Source organism: Trichechus manatus, unplaced genomic scaffold (assembly GCF_000243295.1).
Source record: "Trichechus manatus latirostris isolate Lorelei unplaced genomic scaffold, TriManLat1.0 scaffold00004, whole genome shotgun sequence".
Classification (NCBI taxonomy): Eukaryota; Metazoa; Chordata; class Mammalia; order Sirenia; family Trichechidae; genus Trichechus; species Trichechus manatus.
The window spans coordinates 34,737,991-34,752,763 of NW_004443940.1; the positions used below are offsets into that span (position 1 = coordinate 34,737,991).

Consider the following 14,773-nt stretch of genomic DNA (forward strand, 5'->3'; position numbering starts at 1 on the left):
GCGCCTGGCCCACGGAGAGCTGGCACGGGCGGTGGTGATGGACGAGCGCAGCGCCTCGGTGGCCGAGCTCGGGGCCGACAGCCCGGCCCGCGTGCTGCTCGCGGCGTTGCTCCACGAGACCCGCGCCGGGCCCACCGCCGTGGGCTTCCTGCGAGGTAAGCGCCGGCTGCGCGTCTGCTCCGGGCCTGACCGTGTCCCCGGACCCGCTTCCCACTCCCTCTTCTCAGCCCACTCCAGCCTCTACCTGGTCCTCCCCACTCAACTGGGCCCTTGCTCTCCCCGCAGGAGGCTTCGAAGGCTTCCACGCGTGCTGTCCAGATCTGTGCTCTGAGTCCCCCATCCAGGCACCACCACCTACTGGGGCCGAAAACAGCCTCCCAGACCCCAGGGCTCCCTCCTACGACCAGGTGAGTCGAGTCCAGGGCTCCTTGTCACCACCCCCAAGTAGGATAGGTGCCTCTGCCATTTGTGAGTGCAAGCAGTCTGTTCATGTCCACACTCGCAGTGTGCGTGGGTGGCTGTGTGCAAGTTTGTGTGTGCGTGGGTGTGGGTTGCTCACGTCCGCCCTGGGGGTCTGGGTGTGTGGGCATGTGTATTTTAGAGCAGGAGAGCGACTTTGTGTATCTGCGAGTGTATGTCTGCCTGTGTGTCCCCATGCCCTCTCCATATTTCTGAGTTAGGCAGACTCCTCTTATCTGGGGCCAGCTGGGAGGTTTCTGCCCTGGTTGGGGCTCAGGCCCCCCAGGCCTGGGCTGAGGTGTTCTCACCACCAGCTCCCCTCTGCTTCCAGGGTGGCCCTGTGGAGATCCTCCCCTACCTCTTCCTGGGCAGCTGCAGCCACTCATCCGACCTGCAGGGGCTGCGGGCATGTGGCATCACAGCAGTCCTCAACGTGTCCGCCAGCTGCCCCAATCACTTTGAGGGCCTTTTCCGCTACAAGAGCATCCCCGTGGAGGACAACCAGATGGTGGAGATTAGTGTCTGGTTCCAGGAGGCCATCGGCTTCATTGGTAAGAGGTCGGCCTCAGCCCCTGCACCTGGGGGGCACAGGGAGGCCTGGGCCACCTCTCTCTACCCTGTGTTCTTCCCATTGACACCCCTGCCCTGTCTCCCTTGCAGACTCGGTGAAGAACAGCGGAGGCCGGGTGCTAGTGCACTGCCAGGCAGGCATCTCACGCTCTGCCACCATCTGCCTGGCGTACCTGATGCAGAGCCGCCGTGTGCGGCTGGACGAGGCCTTTGACTTCGTTAAGCAGCGCCGTGGAGTCATCTCGCCCAACTTCAGTTTCATGGGGCAGCTGCTGCAGTTTGAGACGCAGGTGCTGTGCCACTGAGGCCTCCTCTGCCCGCTCGCCCTGCGAAGGGTGCCCCTGGGCCAGCTCGCCCCTGGCCAGTGTGCACTCCGCCACCGCCACGGACGTGGGAGAAGCCGATGGTGGCCAGCTGTGCCCCTCTCTGACCCAGCATGCCCCCGAGAAGCCCCCCAGGGTGGGGTGCTGGAGTTTCTCACTGGTGCTCTTCTGTGAGGGACTTGAGGGCTGGCCCTCATCCCGCAGACGAGAATGGAGGCCGTGCCTGGCTCCCTCGTCCCCTCGTCCAATGGCAGAAATGACCTGAACTCTATCGGGTAGCCTCCTTCTGGGCCAGCCTGCCTGCTGAGTCCTGAGAGCAGCCTCCTCCAAAAACAAGCTGTGACAACCAGGAGCCCTGTCTGGGGGTCACCCTGGGGGCCTGGAGCCGAGCCCTGTGCTCCCCGGGAGCTGGGGACTCGGGAACGTGCTGTGTATGTTCTATTTATCGGCCTCTGGCCTGCGTGTGTGTGTTTGCGAGCATCTCATGCCTGCGTTGGCGCTGGAAGGTTGTTCGCGTTCAACTGACAGTTAACACGCCCTCCCTCACTTCCTCCCAGCCCTGTGGGCGGGGCTGGAAACTTAGCACTTTATATTTATACAGAATACCGAGGATGTGTCAATAAAATACCGTTTTGTTTTTAAAAAAAACAGCAGCCTCCCAAGCTTCTGGTCTCAAGTCAGTGCGTGGGAAGATGCTCAGAAGCTGCGTCTTGCTCAGATCTCACCTTTCTTTCCACTGCGATGTGTGGGGAGTGGGTGGAGGGAGGGTGGGGGGGAAGGGGCAGGTCCAACCTCACCTCCTGTCCCTCCTCCCCCGTGGTGCCCCTCCCTCGAGGCTGTCCCCCGCCTGCCCCGTGCCTCTCCCTGGCTGGCGTCTCTTCCCAGGCAGGGCTCCGTCCCTAGAGCCGAGAGAGGTGGTTTCTAACAGGCTGGCTCCGAACTCGCCCGCGGTTGCTGGCTTCGGTGCTATGGCGTAAAGGCTCCTGTCCACAACCCAGAACCGGGCCGGGCGCTGCCCTGGTCAGACCCCGCTTTCTTTTTGGAGCATGTGGGATGTGAGTGTGTGTGTGTGACTACATGTGTGTGGTGTTCCCATGTGTGTGTGTGTGTCAAGTGTAGGTGTTCCCAGGAGTATGTGCATGTGCCTGTGTGCGATGTTTCTGTGTGTGTGTGTGTGTGACTGCGTGTGCCCGTGTGTGTGGTGGTTCCGTGTCTGTGCATGAGCCCATGCACGTGGCTCTTCCCATGTGTGCGTATAGATGGGTGTGTATACGTGTGTGTGTTTGTGTATGTGTGTACGTATATGTGTGTGCATGTATGTGTGTGCACGTGTGCATATGTGTGTGCATGTATGTGTGGATGTGTATGCGTGTGCGTGTGTGTGTGTGTGCACGCATGCTGGCCCAGGCCTCCACATCCTCACAGTAAGAGCGCGGCCTCCTGAGTCTTCTCCCACCCTCAGACTGGGAGCCCAGGCTCCGGAGCTTCTTCCTGTCCCTGCTGGGGCTTGTGGCAGCCCTCACTCCAGAGCTCCTCCTGTCCCCAGAAGGCACATGACCCGCTGTTTGTGTGGAGGATGTGTCACCAGGGATGGGCTTAGTTTTTCTCCCCACCTGCCCAACTAGCAAGTCTTCCATGAAAATCAGTTACGTGCCCAGCACAGGACACGTGGGTGTCTCGGGGGACATGAGGCGTGGGCCCAGCCCAATCTAGAAGCAGAAGGTGCTCCCGGAGCTGCCGGGATTGGGTGCAGCGATTATTCTGAGGCAGGGAGTGCCGAGGCCTGGGGGGATGGCTGTGCGGGAGCCGATCACGCCCCAGCTTCCACCCTGGCCATTCGGAGTGTCGTCCAGCTAACTCCACTCCATCCTTTCACTCAGCTGAGTGTCACTCACTACACTCTGAGTGCTTGGCATGGTGAACTTGAGGGGGCAGTGTGGTTAATGGTTAGGGTTCCGGTCTTGGTTTACTTCACTGTTTCCTCATCTGTAAAATGGGGTTTGAACATGAGCCCTGACCTCCTAGGGTGGTAGCGAGAATCACATGCGTCGGTTCACCTGCAGGGCTTAGCCTATAGCCCAGCACATAGTAGGTGCTCAGGAACCGTTAGCTACTGATGGCCCTCGGGGTGACAGTTTTCAGAAGTGCAGGCATACGGTTTCATCTCCACCAGGCTGGACACTCACGAAGGCCGCTCTGGCCTGGCTCAGCCCTGTGTCCGGCTCAGCTCTGGGTCCGGCTCAGCCCTGTGTCCGGCTCAGCCCTGTGTCCGGCTCAGCTTTGGCCTGGCTCAGCCCTGTGTCCGGCTCAGCCCTGTGTCCGGCTCAGCTTTGGCCTGGCTCAGCCCTGTGTCCGGCTCAGCCCTGTGTCCGGCTCAGCTTTGGCCTGGCTCAGCCCTGTGTCCGGCTCAGCTCTGGGTCTGGCTCAGCCCTGTGTCCGGCACAGGTGGGCACTCACTGCATTCAGCCTGTTGAAAGATGAACAACTTGCTCTCCTTTGCCCTCTACAATGCCTGGTTCCTTTTGCTCTTTGCGTGCGTGTGTGGGTGTGTGTGTGCGTGTGTGCATGTGTGTGCGTGCGTGTGTGCACGTGTGTGTGTGTGTGAGAGAGAGAGAGAGAGTCTCCCACGTGAGAACTGAGCTGAGCTGGGATTGCTATCAGGGCTTTCTCAGGCCCTGAATGAGGCAGGTTCTGTTTGCATCTCCCACAACTCCCACACCCAGCTCGGGGTGGGTGGGGGCATCTGAGGCCCCATCTCACAGAGAGAAGGACTGGTGGCTGAGGCCCTGATCATCCCACCCTCACCCCTACCCACTCTGTCTCCATTTTACCCCTCCCACCCTCACTCTACCCACCCCTAGCTGTCATTTTAGCAGTTTATTTTCCAAACAAAGTGCATTTCTTAAGTACCAATTGGTTTCTTTTGATCAAAGATAAAGTCTAACTTGAACTTCTGGTCCCCCTGAAGTAGGCAGAGCCATGACATTCCTCCTGGAATAGAGAGTGGAATGGGGGGGTCTGTCCGTGCTGCCCAGAAAGGGGGGACTAAAAAATATCATTATCGTATTTTACTGAGGTATAACTCACAGCACCACCACCCACTGGTCGATTTGTCCTACTGTGGTGGCTTGTGTGTTGCTGTGATGCTGGAAGCTAGGCCACCGGTATTTCAAATACCAGCAGAGTCACCCGTGGTGGGCAGGTTTCAGTGGAGCTTCCAGACTAAGGCAGACTAGGACCCACTTCTGAGAGTTAGCCAATGAAAACCTTATGGATCATACCAGAACACTGTCCTACTAGCTTGCTTTGAGAACGTCATCAGGAGGGATCAGTCACTAGAGGAGGACATCATGTTTGCTGAAGTAGAGGGCCACCAAGGGCGAGGGGGACCCTCAGGAGATGGACTGGCACAGTAGTCGCAACGATGAACTCAACACGTCTCGCGATCACGAGGAGGCTGCAGGGTCCGGCGAGGCCTCACTCTGTTGTACGTGGTGTTGCCATGAGTCAGAGTTGACTCGATGGCAGCCAGCTATCTGTCTGTCTGTCTGTCTATCTAAACAGTAAAGTGCACGGATGTCAAGCTTACAGCTTGGTTGGAGCCCTGGTGGCACGGTGGTTAAGACCTCAGCTGCTAACCAAAAGGTCGGCAGTTTGAATCCACCAGTCACTCCTTGGAAATCCTATGGTGCAGTTCTACTCTGTCATGTAGGGTCGCTATGAGTCGGAATTGACTCAATGGCAATGGGTTTTTTTTTTTTTTTTGGTACCTTGCCTGGGTGGCTGGGGCATCTGCCTTTTCACTGTGTTCTTTCCGGGATTCTGATTCCTTTGAGGAATACAGGATTCCAGACACAGCAGGAAGGCTGAGGGTCCCTCTGGGGAGACCTTGGCTGAGTCACTTCCCTTCACTGGGTGTAGGTTAGGAGGGTGTGTCCCCAAATCCCACCCAGCACTGAAACACTCCACTCCGGAATTTAAATCCAGGTAGGGTCCTTGGGTGACTGGGCTGTGAGGATGAGGCCTCTTGAGAGGCCAAGGGGAACCAAGGAGTGTAGGTAATGAGCTTTAGTGTTCAAATCTGTAAAATGGGGATAGACGCTGCTCTTACAAGGCGGTCGTGGGAATGACAGTGGGAATGCCCAGAAGAGGATCTAGGTTTCCAAAAGTGAGTGCCCTTTCCACCAGGTGGGCTTCTTGGGGTGCGAGTTACACGGTGGCTCCGTGTGGCTCCGTCTGGGACGTTTCACTGGGCGGGGGACTCGTGACTGCACCTTTCTGTCTGCGTAAACTTGTTGCCATGGAGCCCATTCCGACTCACAGCCACCGTAGGGCAGAGTAGAACTGTAGGGCAGAGTAGAATTGCACCGTGGCGTTTCCAAGGAGCGGCTGGTGGATTCGAACTGCCGACCTGTTTTTTTTTTTTTTTTCCATTAGCAAGCTCTTAGCCACCGCGCCACGAAGGCTCCCCTGTATGTATGCTAAAATAGAAGCTTATGAAACATTGAGTGACCGTTCCTTCCTTCCACAGTTAGGCTGGGGGTGTTTCAGGGTCTCGGGTAGCTTTTCCCAGCACTGAGCACAGGGTGGGGGGCGGGAAGAGGTCTCCCCCGGTGGAGGAGGTGCTTCTTCCAGCCCTCGGTCTCAGCCCTCCACCAGCCTTTCTGCGATGTTTCTCTGCCCCCTGGTGGTGGGAGGGATCTCAGCAGCGCAACGCCCCAAGTGGAGCCCCTCAAGATGCCCTGCGTCCTGCCCCTCCCCGCCCTCCCACCGTTTGGCCAGGAAGGAATCCATCAGGGTCCAGAAGGCTGGGGCCTGGGCTGGAGCAGGGGTGGGACCCACAGGTAGGAGCAGGTGGGGCTGCAGGTGGAGGCTGTTGAGCGGGCCTACAGGTGGGGGACAGGGGAAGTGCTATTTAAGGAGGGGGTGGCCCTGAGCCTGCAATTAGGCTGTCCTGCCAGTGGGTTAGTCCTCTTGCTCGCTGAGGGGCAGTGGGCGTCCAGCATGGAGAGCGTTGCAGGCCTCTGGCCTTGGGTGCTGGGTCTGCTCTGCCTGCCAGGTAAGCTACTGTCTTGCCCTCCTGGTTTAAGCTCCAGCCTCAGGCTGGGAGAAGCCCAGAGGCTGTGGCTGGAGCCTGCGGGGGTCCTGATTGATCTTTATGGCTTAGAGAATGGGTGCTTTCCCGGAATGTTCCAAGAAGTCAGCTCTTGGGGGCCCGAAGGGTGGGAGTCAGGGCTTCCAAAGCCCGTGGGATCCCAGAGGACCTGCCTGGCTAGAGATATCACGTGTGGCGCTCCAGAATCCTTGCTCTTTGGGGTTGCTCCATCTCCAAGCTGAGCCCGATTTCCAGAAGCCTGGGCTGAGAAAGGAGACCACTGAGCAGAGTCTGAGGTTAGCTCTGCACCTGTGATCCATTCCTCCTCCCTCCTTCTGGCCCCTCCCTATCCCCACCCCACCACACCTGTACTCAGAGCGTAGGGCTGCCTTTTGAACCAAGTGTAGGTTTTGCTAAGGGAGCTCCTTCCTTGAAGTAGCCTAGGCCTGGTGCCAGCTCAGGCTGCGGGGCCAGGCAGGCTCCTGAGACTCCTCGCTGGGGGCCTAACTTTGTGCAGCGGCTGGCTCTTTAGGTCTGACACCACCCCCCCTCCTGGCATTGTGTGTGCATCTATCTGTCTGGGCCAGGTTTGATCCTTGGAGAACCCTCAACCTCCAGCTGCCCAGGAGCCTGTGACAGCAGCCCCCCAGAAGACCTCACCTCTGAGGAGACCGAGGGGTCCTGGGATAAGGACATCCCTGCAATTAACCAAGGTGAGGGCAGCACGTCTCCTAGGCCTGGAGGAGCGTGAGATGGTAGGGTGATGGAACCCTGCTGGACGCATGTATGAGCAGAAAGGCTGCAGGAGGTATACTAGCATCCTCAGCTCTGAGTGAGCAGCAGGTCCGTGCCACCTTGTTAAAAAGCTTGCTTTTCTATATCTTCTATAAATCCCATTGCTATTGAGTTGATTCCAACTCATAGTGACCCTGTAGGATGGAGTAGAACTGCCTCATATGGTTTCCAAGGAGCAGCTAGTAGATTCCAACTACCTACCTTTTGGTTAGCAGCTGAGCTCTTAACCACTGCGATTATGTATGTTTATTACTTTTGTCAGAAGCGGAAAAACCATAGGCTTTTAAGCATGACTCAGGTAAAGGTATGGGTCCTCGGGCCTCTCTGAGCCTGGGTGTTGAGCTGAATCATAACTGAAGGTCTGAGAAAGTGTCAGCCACTCTGTGGTAGTGTGAGGTGGGGGCGGGTACAAAGAAGCATGAGGCTCATGGCCTCCCTGTTGGGATCTCTGCTGAAGAATGAGAATGTATCCACATCCTGGGACAAAACTGGTAGACTTGGAGACTGGGGTTCAGATGTTGGAGCTGTGGCATTGAGGGACAGGGAGTGAACTTGCCTTAGGGGCAGAAGGGGAGTCCCCAGTGTGGGAGCCACTGCGCGAAGTTTTCTCGTCCCTCTTCCGGGAGCAGACTTTGAGCCCCAGCACAGGTGGCCCACCCTCTGGTCACTGTTTGAATCTCCCCTGGGACTGACCTTCAGCTGCCATGGAGCAAACGCATGCTTGTTGAGTTGACCTTCAGCTGCCATGGAGCAAACGCATGCTTGTTGAGTTGACCTTCAGCTGCCATGGAGCAAACGCATCCTTGTTGAGTTGCCGTACCCCAATAACTGTTTGTGAGCCGACTGTAGTGGGCGCTGTTGATCCCCTGCCCTTTCTGGGAAGCACACACCTGTTCCCAGCTGCTGTGAATACTGACTTCTAATGCCTCACAGCTGCACCTGGCTCAGGAGACGTGTCCTTGGCCAAACGAGCTGCTTCAGCCAGAGATGCTAGGGAGGCGGCTGCCTAGATGGCCCACAGCCAATGAGAGACAATAAAAGATAGGCAAGGCTGGCCTCCCGCCTCAGGTGGAACAACTCTGTGGTGCTAGTCCTGTTCCAGAACTTTCTGCAAGCTTGTACTTCAGCTGAACTGTCTTCTTCCTCAACACTCTTGCTTCCCTCTCTCCCTTTCTTACAGTTTCTCCTGAGACTAAAACCAAAAAAAACAAATCCATTGCCGTCAAGTCGATTCCGACTCTTAGCAACCCATAGGACAGAGTAGAACTGCCCCATAGAGTTTCCAAGGAGCGGCTGGTGGATTCGAACTGCTGACCTTCGGTTAACAGGAGAACGCTTAGAGATCACTCTTCCAATGATCACTTGCAAAAGACTCCCTGTCTCAGGCTCTGCTTCAAGGGAACCCAACCTAAGCCACCTACTATGTGCCAGTCCCTGTTCTAAGATTCCTGACCTCATAGAGTTGTTATGTAAAGAAGTTATGGAGAAGGCTGACTGCTGCGGCAGGCAATGAGGTTGGAGAGATGAGAAGCAGAGATAAGCTGAGGTGTGGAGCTTCTATGGTGATATAAATTGGAATTTCTGTCACTCTCCACGGCTAAGTGTCCTGAATATAACACGGATGGGTAGGAACTGGAGCCCTGGTGGCACAGTGGTTAACAGCTCGGCTGCTAACCAAAAGGTCGGCAGTTCAAATCCACCAGCCACTCCTTGGAAACCCTATGGGGGCAGTTCTACTCTGTCCTGTGGGGTCACTAGGAGTTGGAGTTGACTGGATGGCAACAGGTCTGTTTTTGTTTTTTTTCTGATTAGGAACTAGATGGGGGATGAGGTGGGAGAGGAGAGCCCAAGGCGGCTTCTGTGGGGCTCGGGCTGGAGTGCAGGATGAAGGAGACCGCTGGATGAAGAGGCCACCTCCTGACAGCAGAGGGCCTCGGACACAAGAGGGAGGAGTTAGGACTTGATTGTGTGGGTGCGGGAGCTGTGGATGCTGGGGGCTGTGCTTGAGCAGGGGAAGGATCTGATCAAGCTGAGAAGCAGCACACGTATTTCGACTGGGACTCGGAGGCTGTGCGACTTGCCCGAGACCATACAGCCTCAGTACCCAGGGAAGTCCTAGCTCCAAAGCTGGAGGAGGGACAGACCTTTGGGGTTGCTTGGCCTGGCAGGTGAAGCCTCCCTCTGGTCTGTCCCTGGAGTCTGTCTTCAGGGGGTAATGGGCCAACACACATCCCTTCCTTCTTTCCCAGGTCTCATCCCAGAGGAAACGCCAGAGAGTGGCTTTCTCCTTGAGGGGGACATCATCCGGCCGGTGAGCGCATGTGCATGCAAATGTACACACACACACAAACGCACACACACACATTGGTGTAAGTAACCTTACGGAGAAGGCCCCACCTCCAGCATCATGGGGGTTTGACATGCGAGGAGCTGATTTTGGTGCTTATAGCTTGAGAGACACCTCTCTTCTCTCTTAAAGTCAGCCTGAGTGCTGTATTAGGATTAGCCAGCCTAACGGTAAGGGAGGGTTGTATCTGAAGTGGCAGCAGCAGTCAGCTGGGAGACTTCCTGAAGGAGGAGGCTTGAACCCTGGAGACCCAGTGCTGTACCCTGCCCAGGGGAGGTACTCAAAGTATTGAGATGAAGGAAGAGGTGAACGCAGGGTGGCGGAGTGGCTGGTGGGGGCGTGCGAGGGACCGAGGTGGCAGTGGTGACCTCTGACCTGGGGAAGGCAGCACAGGAGAAGTGCAGAGAGACCATCTTGCCTGGGGTTGGAGGTAGAAGGCTGGAGGGAACTGGGTGACAAAGAGTGTGTTCAGGAGAGCAGGGCCATCTCTTCGGCGGCTGGGGATGGCGGCAGGCCCCTGAATAGGACAGTGACCTGGTGGGAAGCCAGGCTGTCCTGCTGGTTTGGAGGCCCCGGACCCCCACCCCCCATCTCTGGGGTTCTCATGGCCTGAGGCGTGGCAGCCCTTGGGGGAAGAAGTGGGGGATGCCTGTCCTCAGGGATTCCTGAGCTAACTTCTCTCCTCAGAGCCCCTTCCAGCTCTTTTCGGCTGCCAGTAACAAGTGGCCCAAGAGTAGCAGCGGCCTTGTGGAGGTCCCCTTCCTCCTGTCCAGCGAGTACAGTGAGTGAACATGGGGGGGGGGGGAGTTCCTCATCCCCGGCCTTTGAGTCCTGGGAGCCGGCAGGTACTCCCTCACTGCCTCAACCCAGGGGTGCCCCTTATTCCCACCACGGCCCTGCCTTCTCGGAATTTCTTTTCCATCACCATACCCTGCCACCGTTGCCACCCAAATCACAGCCCTGAAGGCCTTCAATCAGAGCCCTTTTATTGCCAAGGCCTCCTGAGCCTGGAGGGTTAAAATCCTCCAAGAGCTGATGCGGAAGGCACTTTTAGGCACTCTCTGGTCCATTGGGAAACCAGCTGGTCCAGAGGGTTGCTCCAGGTCATACAGCCAGGGTCTGCCTGGAGCCCAGCCTTCTTTCCCCAGCGCTACCCGCTGCCCCTTGTTGCTACTCCAAGTCTGGAGAGCGCCCTGCCTCCAGGCAGGCCTCAAAGGGGTGTGCAGGCGTCCAGCCCGGTGTCTCCCCCAGACAGTCTCAGCCGGCAGCTCATCCTGAGGGCGTTTGCCGAGTTTGAGCGCCTCACGTGTGTCAAGTTCGTCTCCTACGAGGGCCAGAGAGACTTCATTTCCATCGTCCCCATGTCTGGGTGAGTGCTCTGGGTAGGCCTCGGGGTGTGTGGGCGCCTGCGTGGGCGTGGGCCTGTGTGTACGCGTGTGTGTACGTGTGTGAGCATTAGCGCCCACACTGGGGGTAGCTTCCTTAACTTTCTTCCGAGTTCAGCCTGGAGTTAACTAAGCTATTGCCTACAAACCTACTTCTGGGCCCTTCCTACCAGGTCCAAAGTCCCCTGCCCGCTCTGAGGGTTTGCCCAATGTGAGAGGGGCCTGTAAGTATTCAGGGTGGGAGGTGAAAGTGGGCGGGAATTAAGGTGCTGGACCCTCTTTTACGAAGTCCTCATCAGGGAGACTTTATGTGGGTGACTGAATGCAAGCTTTGTGGGGAAGACCTGGCCTTGAATCCTGTCTCAACAACGCAGGAGCCATGTCACTCTGGGCGAGTCCTCCAACTTCTGAGCCTCTCTTCCTCATCTCTGAGACAGCGCGCAGGCAATACCCACTTTATAGGCCATTACAGGCCTGAGACAATATGTATGCAAGGCTTGCTTGGTGTTCACACGTGGGCAGGCTCACTTAAGGAGCTGCTTCTCTTATTCATGTTAATATCAACTCCTACCTTCCCCTGCAGCCCAGGCTGGTCGTGAGGTTCCATTACCCCATTTCACAGAAGGCCAGGCAGTGAAGGGACTCGGGGGGCGGCAAACCTGGGACTAGAGCCCAGAATGGGGACTCCTGGTGTTCATCCATCCCAGCGCTTGAGAGGAGGAGAGGTGCCTGGGTCTGCTGACCTCTCAGGGAAGACAACCACTGGCTGTCTCTCTCCTGCCCTGCAGGTGCTTCTCTAACGTGGGGCGCAGCGGAGGGATGCAGGTGGTGTCCCTGGCACCCGCCTGTCTCCAGAGGGGCCCGGGTATTGTGCTGCATGAGCTTATGCATGTGCTGGGCTTCTGGCACGAGCACGCCCGGGCTGACCGGGACCGCTATATCCGTGTCAACTGGAACGAGATCCTCCCAGGTAAGCTGGGTTATGCTCAGGCCACGCTGGGCCTGGGGGTCTTCGGAGAGAGGGTAGCAGGCTCAAGTCAGGGCCTGAAGAGTCACCTAACTCTCTTGGAAGAGGTGGTCTGTCTTCCCCACCACCTGCCTGACCCTTATGGGACGGTGGGGCTCCTGCTTCTCTTTGGGACAGGAGAGTGGTCCAGCTGCGACCGCTGTAGGCTCCATGCCTTCATTTCCCACCCACAGTCAAGCCAGAACTGGGGCAGAATGTGCTTAGTTCTCATCTCTCCCCACTGAACCGTCATCGCTGAGGGTGGGACTGGTTTCTTCCGACCCGCTCGGGTGCCAGCATGGCTGTGTGTTGGGGCAGGAGCTGTGCTCCAGCTGGGGGAGCTGAGAGGAGACAGAAGCTCTGGAAGCTCCAGGCTGTCTGTGCCAAGTGCCAGGTGACGGGGACCGAGGGTGGTGCTGCAGGGCTCGGAGTGAATGAGATGGGCACTCAAGGCGTAGCAGAGGAAGCACGGGCAGGCCGCCTCAGCTAGGGAGTGGTCCATCAGAATGAAGGTTAGTGACCAATTCTGCTGGGTGTGATGCTGGGTGCTGGGGGTCTGCTCCCAGTAGTGGTGGGACGCCCGCCCTTGTGGGGTTGACTGCCTGCTGAAGGTGAGAGGAGGAATTGTTTCATGAGGGTGGGGCACAGAGGAGACACATCATCAGAAGGTTGGTTTGGGGTGTGGGCGCAGAGGAGAAGGAGTAGGAAGGCTTCCTGCAAGCAGACGGCTTCTGGTGTGAGCACCTTTTTTGCTGCTGCCGTGTTAAATCCAGGAGCCCTGGTGGTGCAGTGGTTAAGAGCCGGCTACTAACCAAAAGGTGGGCAGTTCGAATCTACCAGCCACTCCTTGGAAAACATATGGGACAGTTCTACTCTGTCCTATAGGGTCACTATGAGTTGGAATCGACTCAACGGCCACAGGAGTGTTAGACAGACACAGGCAATAGCGTGCATGGAGCCCTGGAGAAGGGGGTGCTTTGGGGGAAACATGGGGAGCCCTGATATTGGGATGGGGACTGAGACCAGAGGTTAGGCTGGGGGTGTGGGGGAGGGTGATAGGTGCCTCTGTACCCTCCAAATAGAGAATATAACCCTTTCAAGTGCTCGTGGGATACCTGTGAAAGTTTACATATGGTACCCATGAGAAACTTCAAATTTGAAAAAGTAGGGTTAATACAAATATTTTGATCATGCAGAAATTAATAACAAATCAAAACCCAAAACTTCTCCCACTTGGGGAAAAAAAAACTGAAGGAATCCCTAAAAGAAAATCATGAAAACACTTCATATCAGAAAACATGGTTCCCAGCTGTGCTCAGGGAAAACAGGCAGGCTTAAGTACTTCAACAAAACTAGGCAGAGCAGATAAATCAAGCATTTCAATTTAAGTTTGGAGAAAATAAATGAAAAGAAAGCAAAAGGGAATTAATAAAGGTAAAAGCAGAAATTAATGAGTTAGCAAATGAGCAGCACTAATAAATTCAGAGCTGTTTTTAAAATAATGAAATAGGTTAAAATATCAGCCACCCTAATGGAAAAATGTCCTTTCTTGCTTAAGAATGGCGGAAAGTGGGATCTATTTGTATTCAGTTAATTTGTGCGGAGCAAACTCTGCTAGGGTATACAAACAGGTAATGCTAGCTAAGTGTTGTGGGAGTGAGGAGGCGGGAGAGGAGGGGGTGGGAGGGTGGAGGGAGACTCTTACTATATATCTTTTAATATTAAAAATTTTGTAACCACATGAATATATTGCCTATTTAAAACTATGCTTAATAATAAGAAGGGTTTTAACAGGAAGAAATGAGCTCTGAAGGGTCAGATGTTTTATGCAGGCAATATGGTGGTTCGAACCCACCAGCCGCTCTAAAGATGTGGGAGTCTGTTTCTGTAAAAGATTACAGCCTTGGAAACCCTATGGGGCAATTCTGTTCTGTCCTATAGGGTTGCTCTGAGTAACTGAGCGATTCGGAATCGACTGGAAGGCGACGGGTTTGGTTAACATAGAGGCACCGGAATGCCAATTTGATTAGTGATAAGGAGGCTGCTGGCGACCTTGGGGAAGGTGGAGGGTGTGGAAGTTGCTAGGCCTGGGGAGCAGGGTGTTGGGGATAGAGGCCCCTTAACCTGGGCCAAGGAGTAGACACTTTATCTTGTGGGAAGAGGGACATCCAAGCCACTGAGAGCAGCGTGCGACTTCATGGAAGCTGTAGGTTATGCAAAGATGAGCCCCACACGTGGTGAATTTGAGGAAAGGAAGAAGTGAGAAGTAGAGAGAACAGTTAGGAGGCGGCGGCCAGCCTTCCGGCTGTGAGGTCCAGGCGCTTCCCTATCACCCGGCACAGGGCTGCAGCCCTCCCGTCCGTACCACCCGGCACAGGGCTGCAGCCCTCCCTTCCGTACCACCTGGCACAGGGCTGCCGCCCTCCCTTCCATACCACCCGGCACAGGGCTGCCGCCCTCCTGCGGCAGGGATGGTAGGGGGTAGTGGGCACGCAGGAGACAGGGACCAGTACTGGGTTGGGGCAGGAGAAAACTCTGGGCTGTGGTTTCTGACTGCTCAGCATACCAAACACCTGTTGCCGTTGAGTCGATTCCAACTCTTAGCGACCCTACAGGACAGAGCAGAACTGCCCCATAGGGTTTCCAAGGAGCGGCTGGTGGATTTGAACTGTCGACCTTTTGGTTAGAAGCTGAGCTCTTAACCACTGCGCCACCAGGGCTCAGTGTAGGCGGGTTATAAATTCCCAGAAATCTGTGATAAAGCCAGACCCATCCTCTCCCCACACCCCCCAT

The 14,773-nt window shown here is 56.1% G+C and overlaps 2 protein-coding genes across 2 annotated transcripts in view; both read left to right on the forward strand.

Annotated features, from left to right (window-relative positions):
- Window positions 1-2,002, forward strand: part of DUSP2 (dual specificity phosphatase 2) — a 2,392-nt gene extending 390 nt beyond the window's left edge. Inside the window, exons 2-5 of the mRNA XM_023734293.1 lie at window positions 1-155; window positions 286-407; window positions 791-1,010; window positions 1,120-2,002. The exon at window positions 1-155 is cut by the window's left edge and continues 69 nt beyond it. Of these exons, the coding sequence (XP_023590061.1) occupies window positions 1-155; window positions 286-407; window positions 791-1,010; window positions 1,120-1,334 (712 nt within the window). The 3' untranslated portion in view covers window positions 1,335-2,002. The remainder of the gene's footprint in view (window positions 156-285; window positions 408-790; window positions 1,011-1,119) is intronic.
- Window positions 2,003-6,510: 4,508 nt separating this feature from the next.
- ASTL (astacin like metalloendopeptidase) overlaps window positions 6,511-14,773 on the forward strand; it is a 13,184-nt gene continuing 4,921 nt past the window's right edge. The window contains 6 exon segments of the mRNA XM_023732321.1: window positions 6,511-6,637; window positions 7,035-7,160; window positions 9,492-9,553; window positions 10,277-10,370; window positions 10,841-10,958; window positions 11,763-11,953. Of these exon segments, the coding sequence (XP_023588089.1) occupies window positions 6,511-6,637; window positions 7,035-7,160; window positions 9,492-9,553; window positions 10,277-10,370; window positions 10,841-10,958; window positions 11,763-11,953 (718 nt within the window).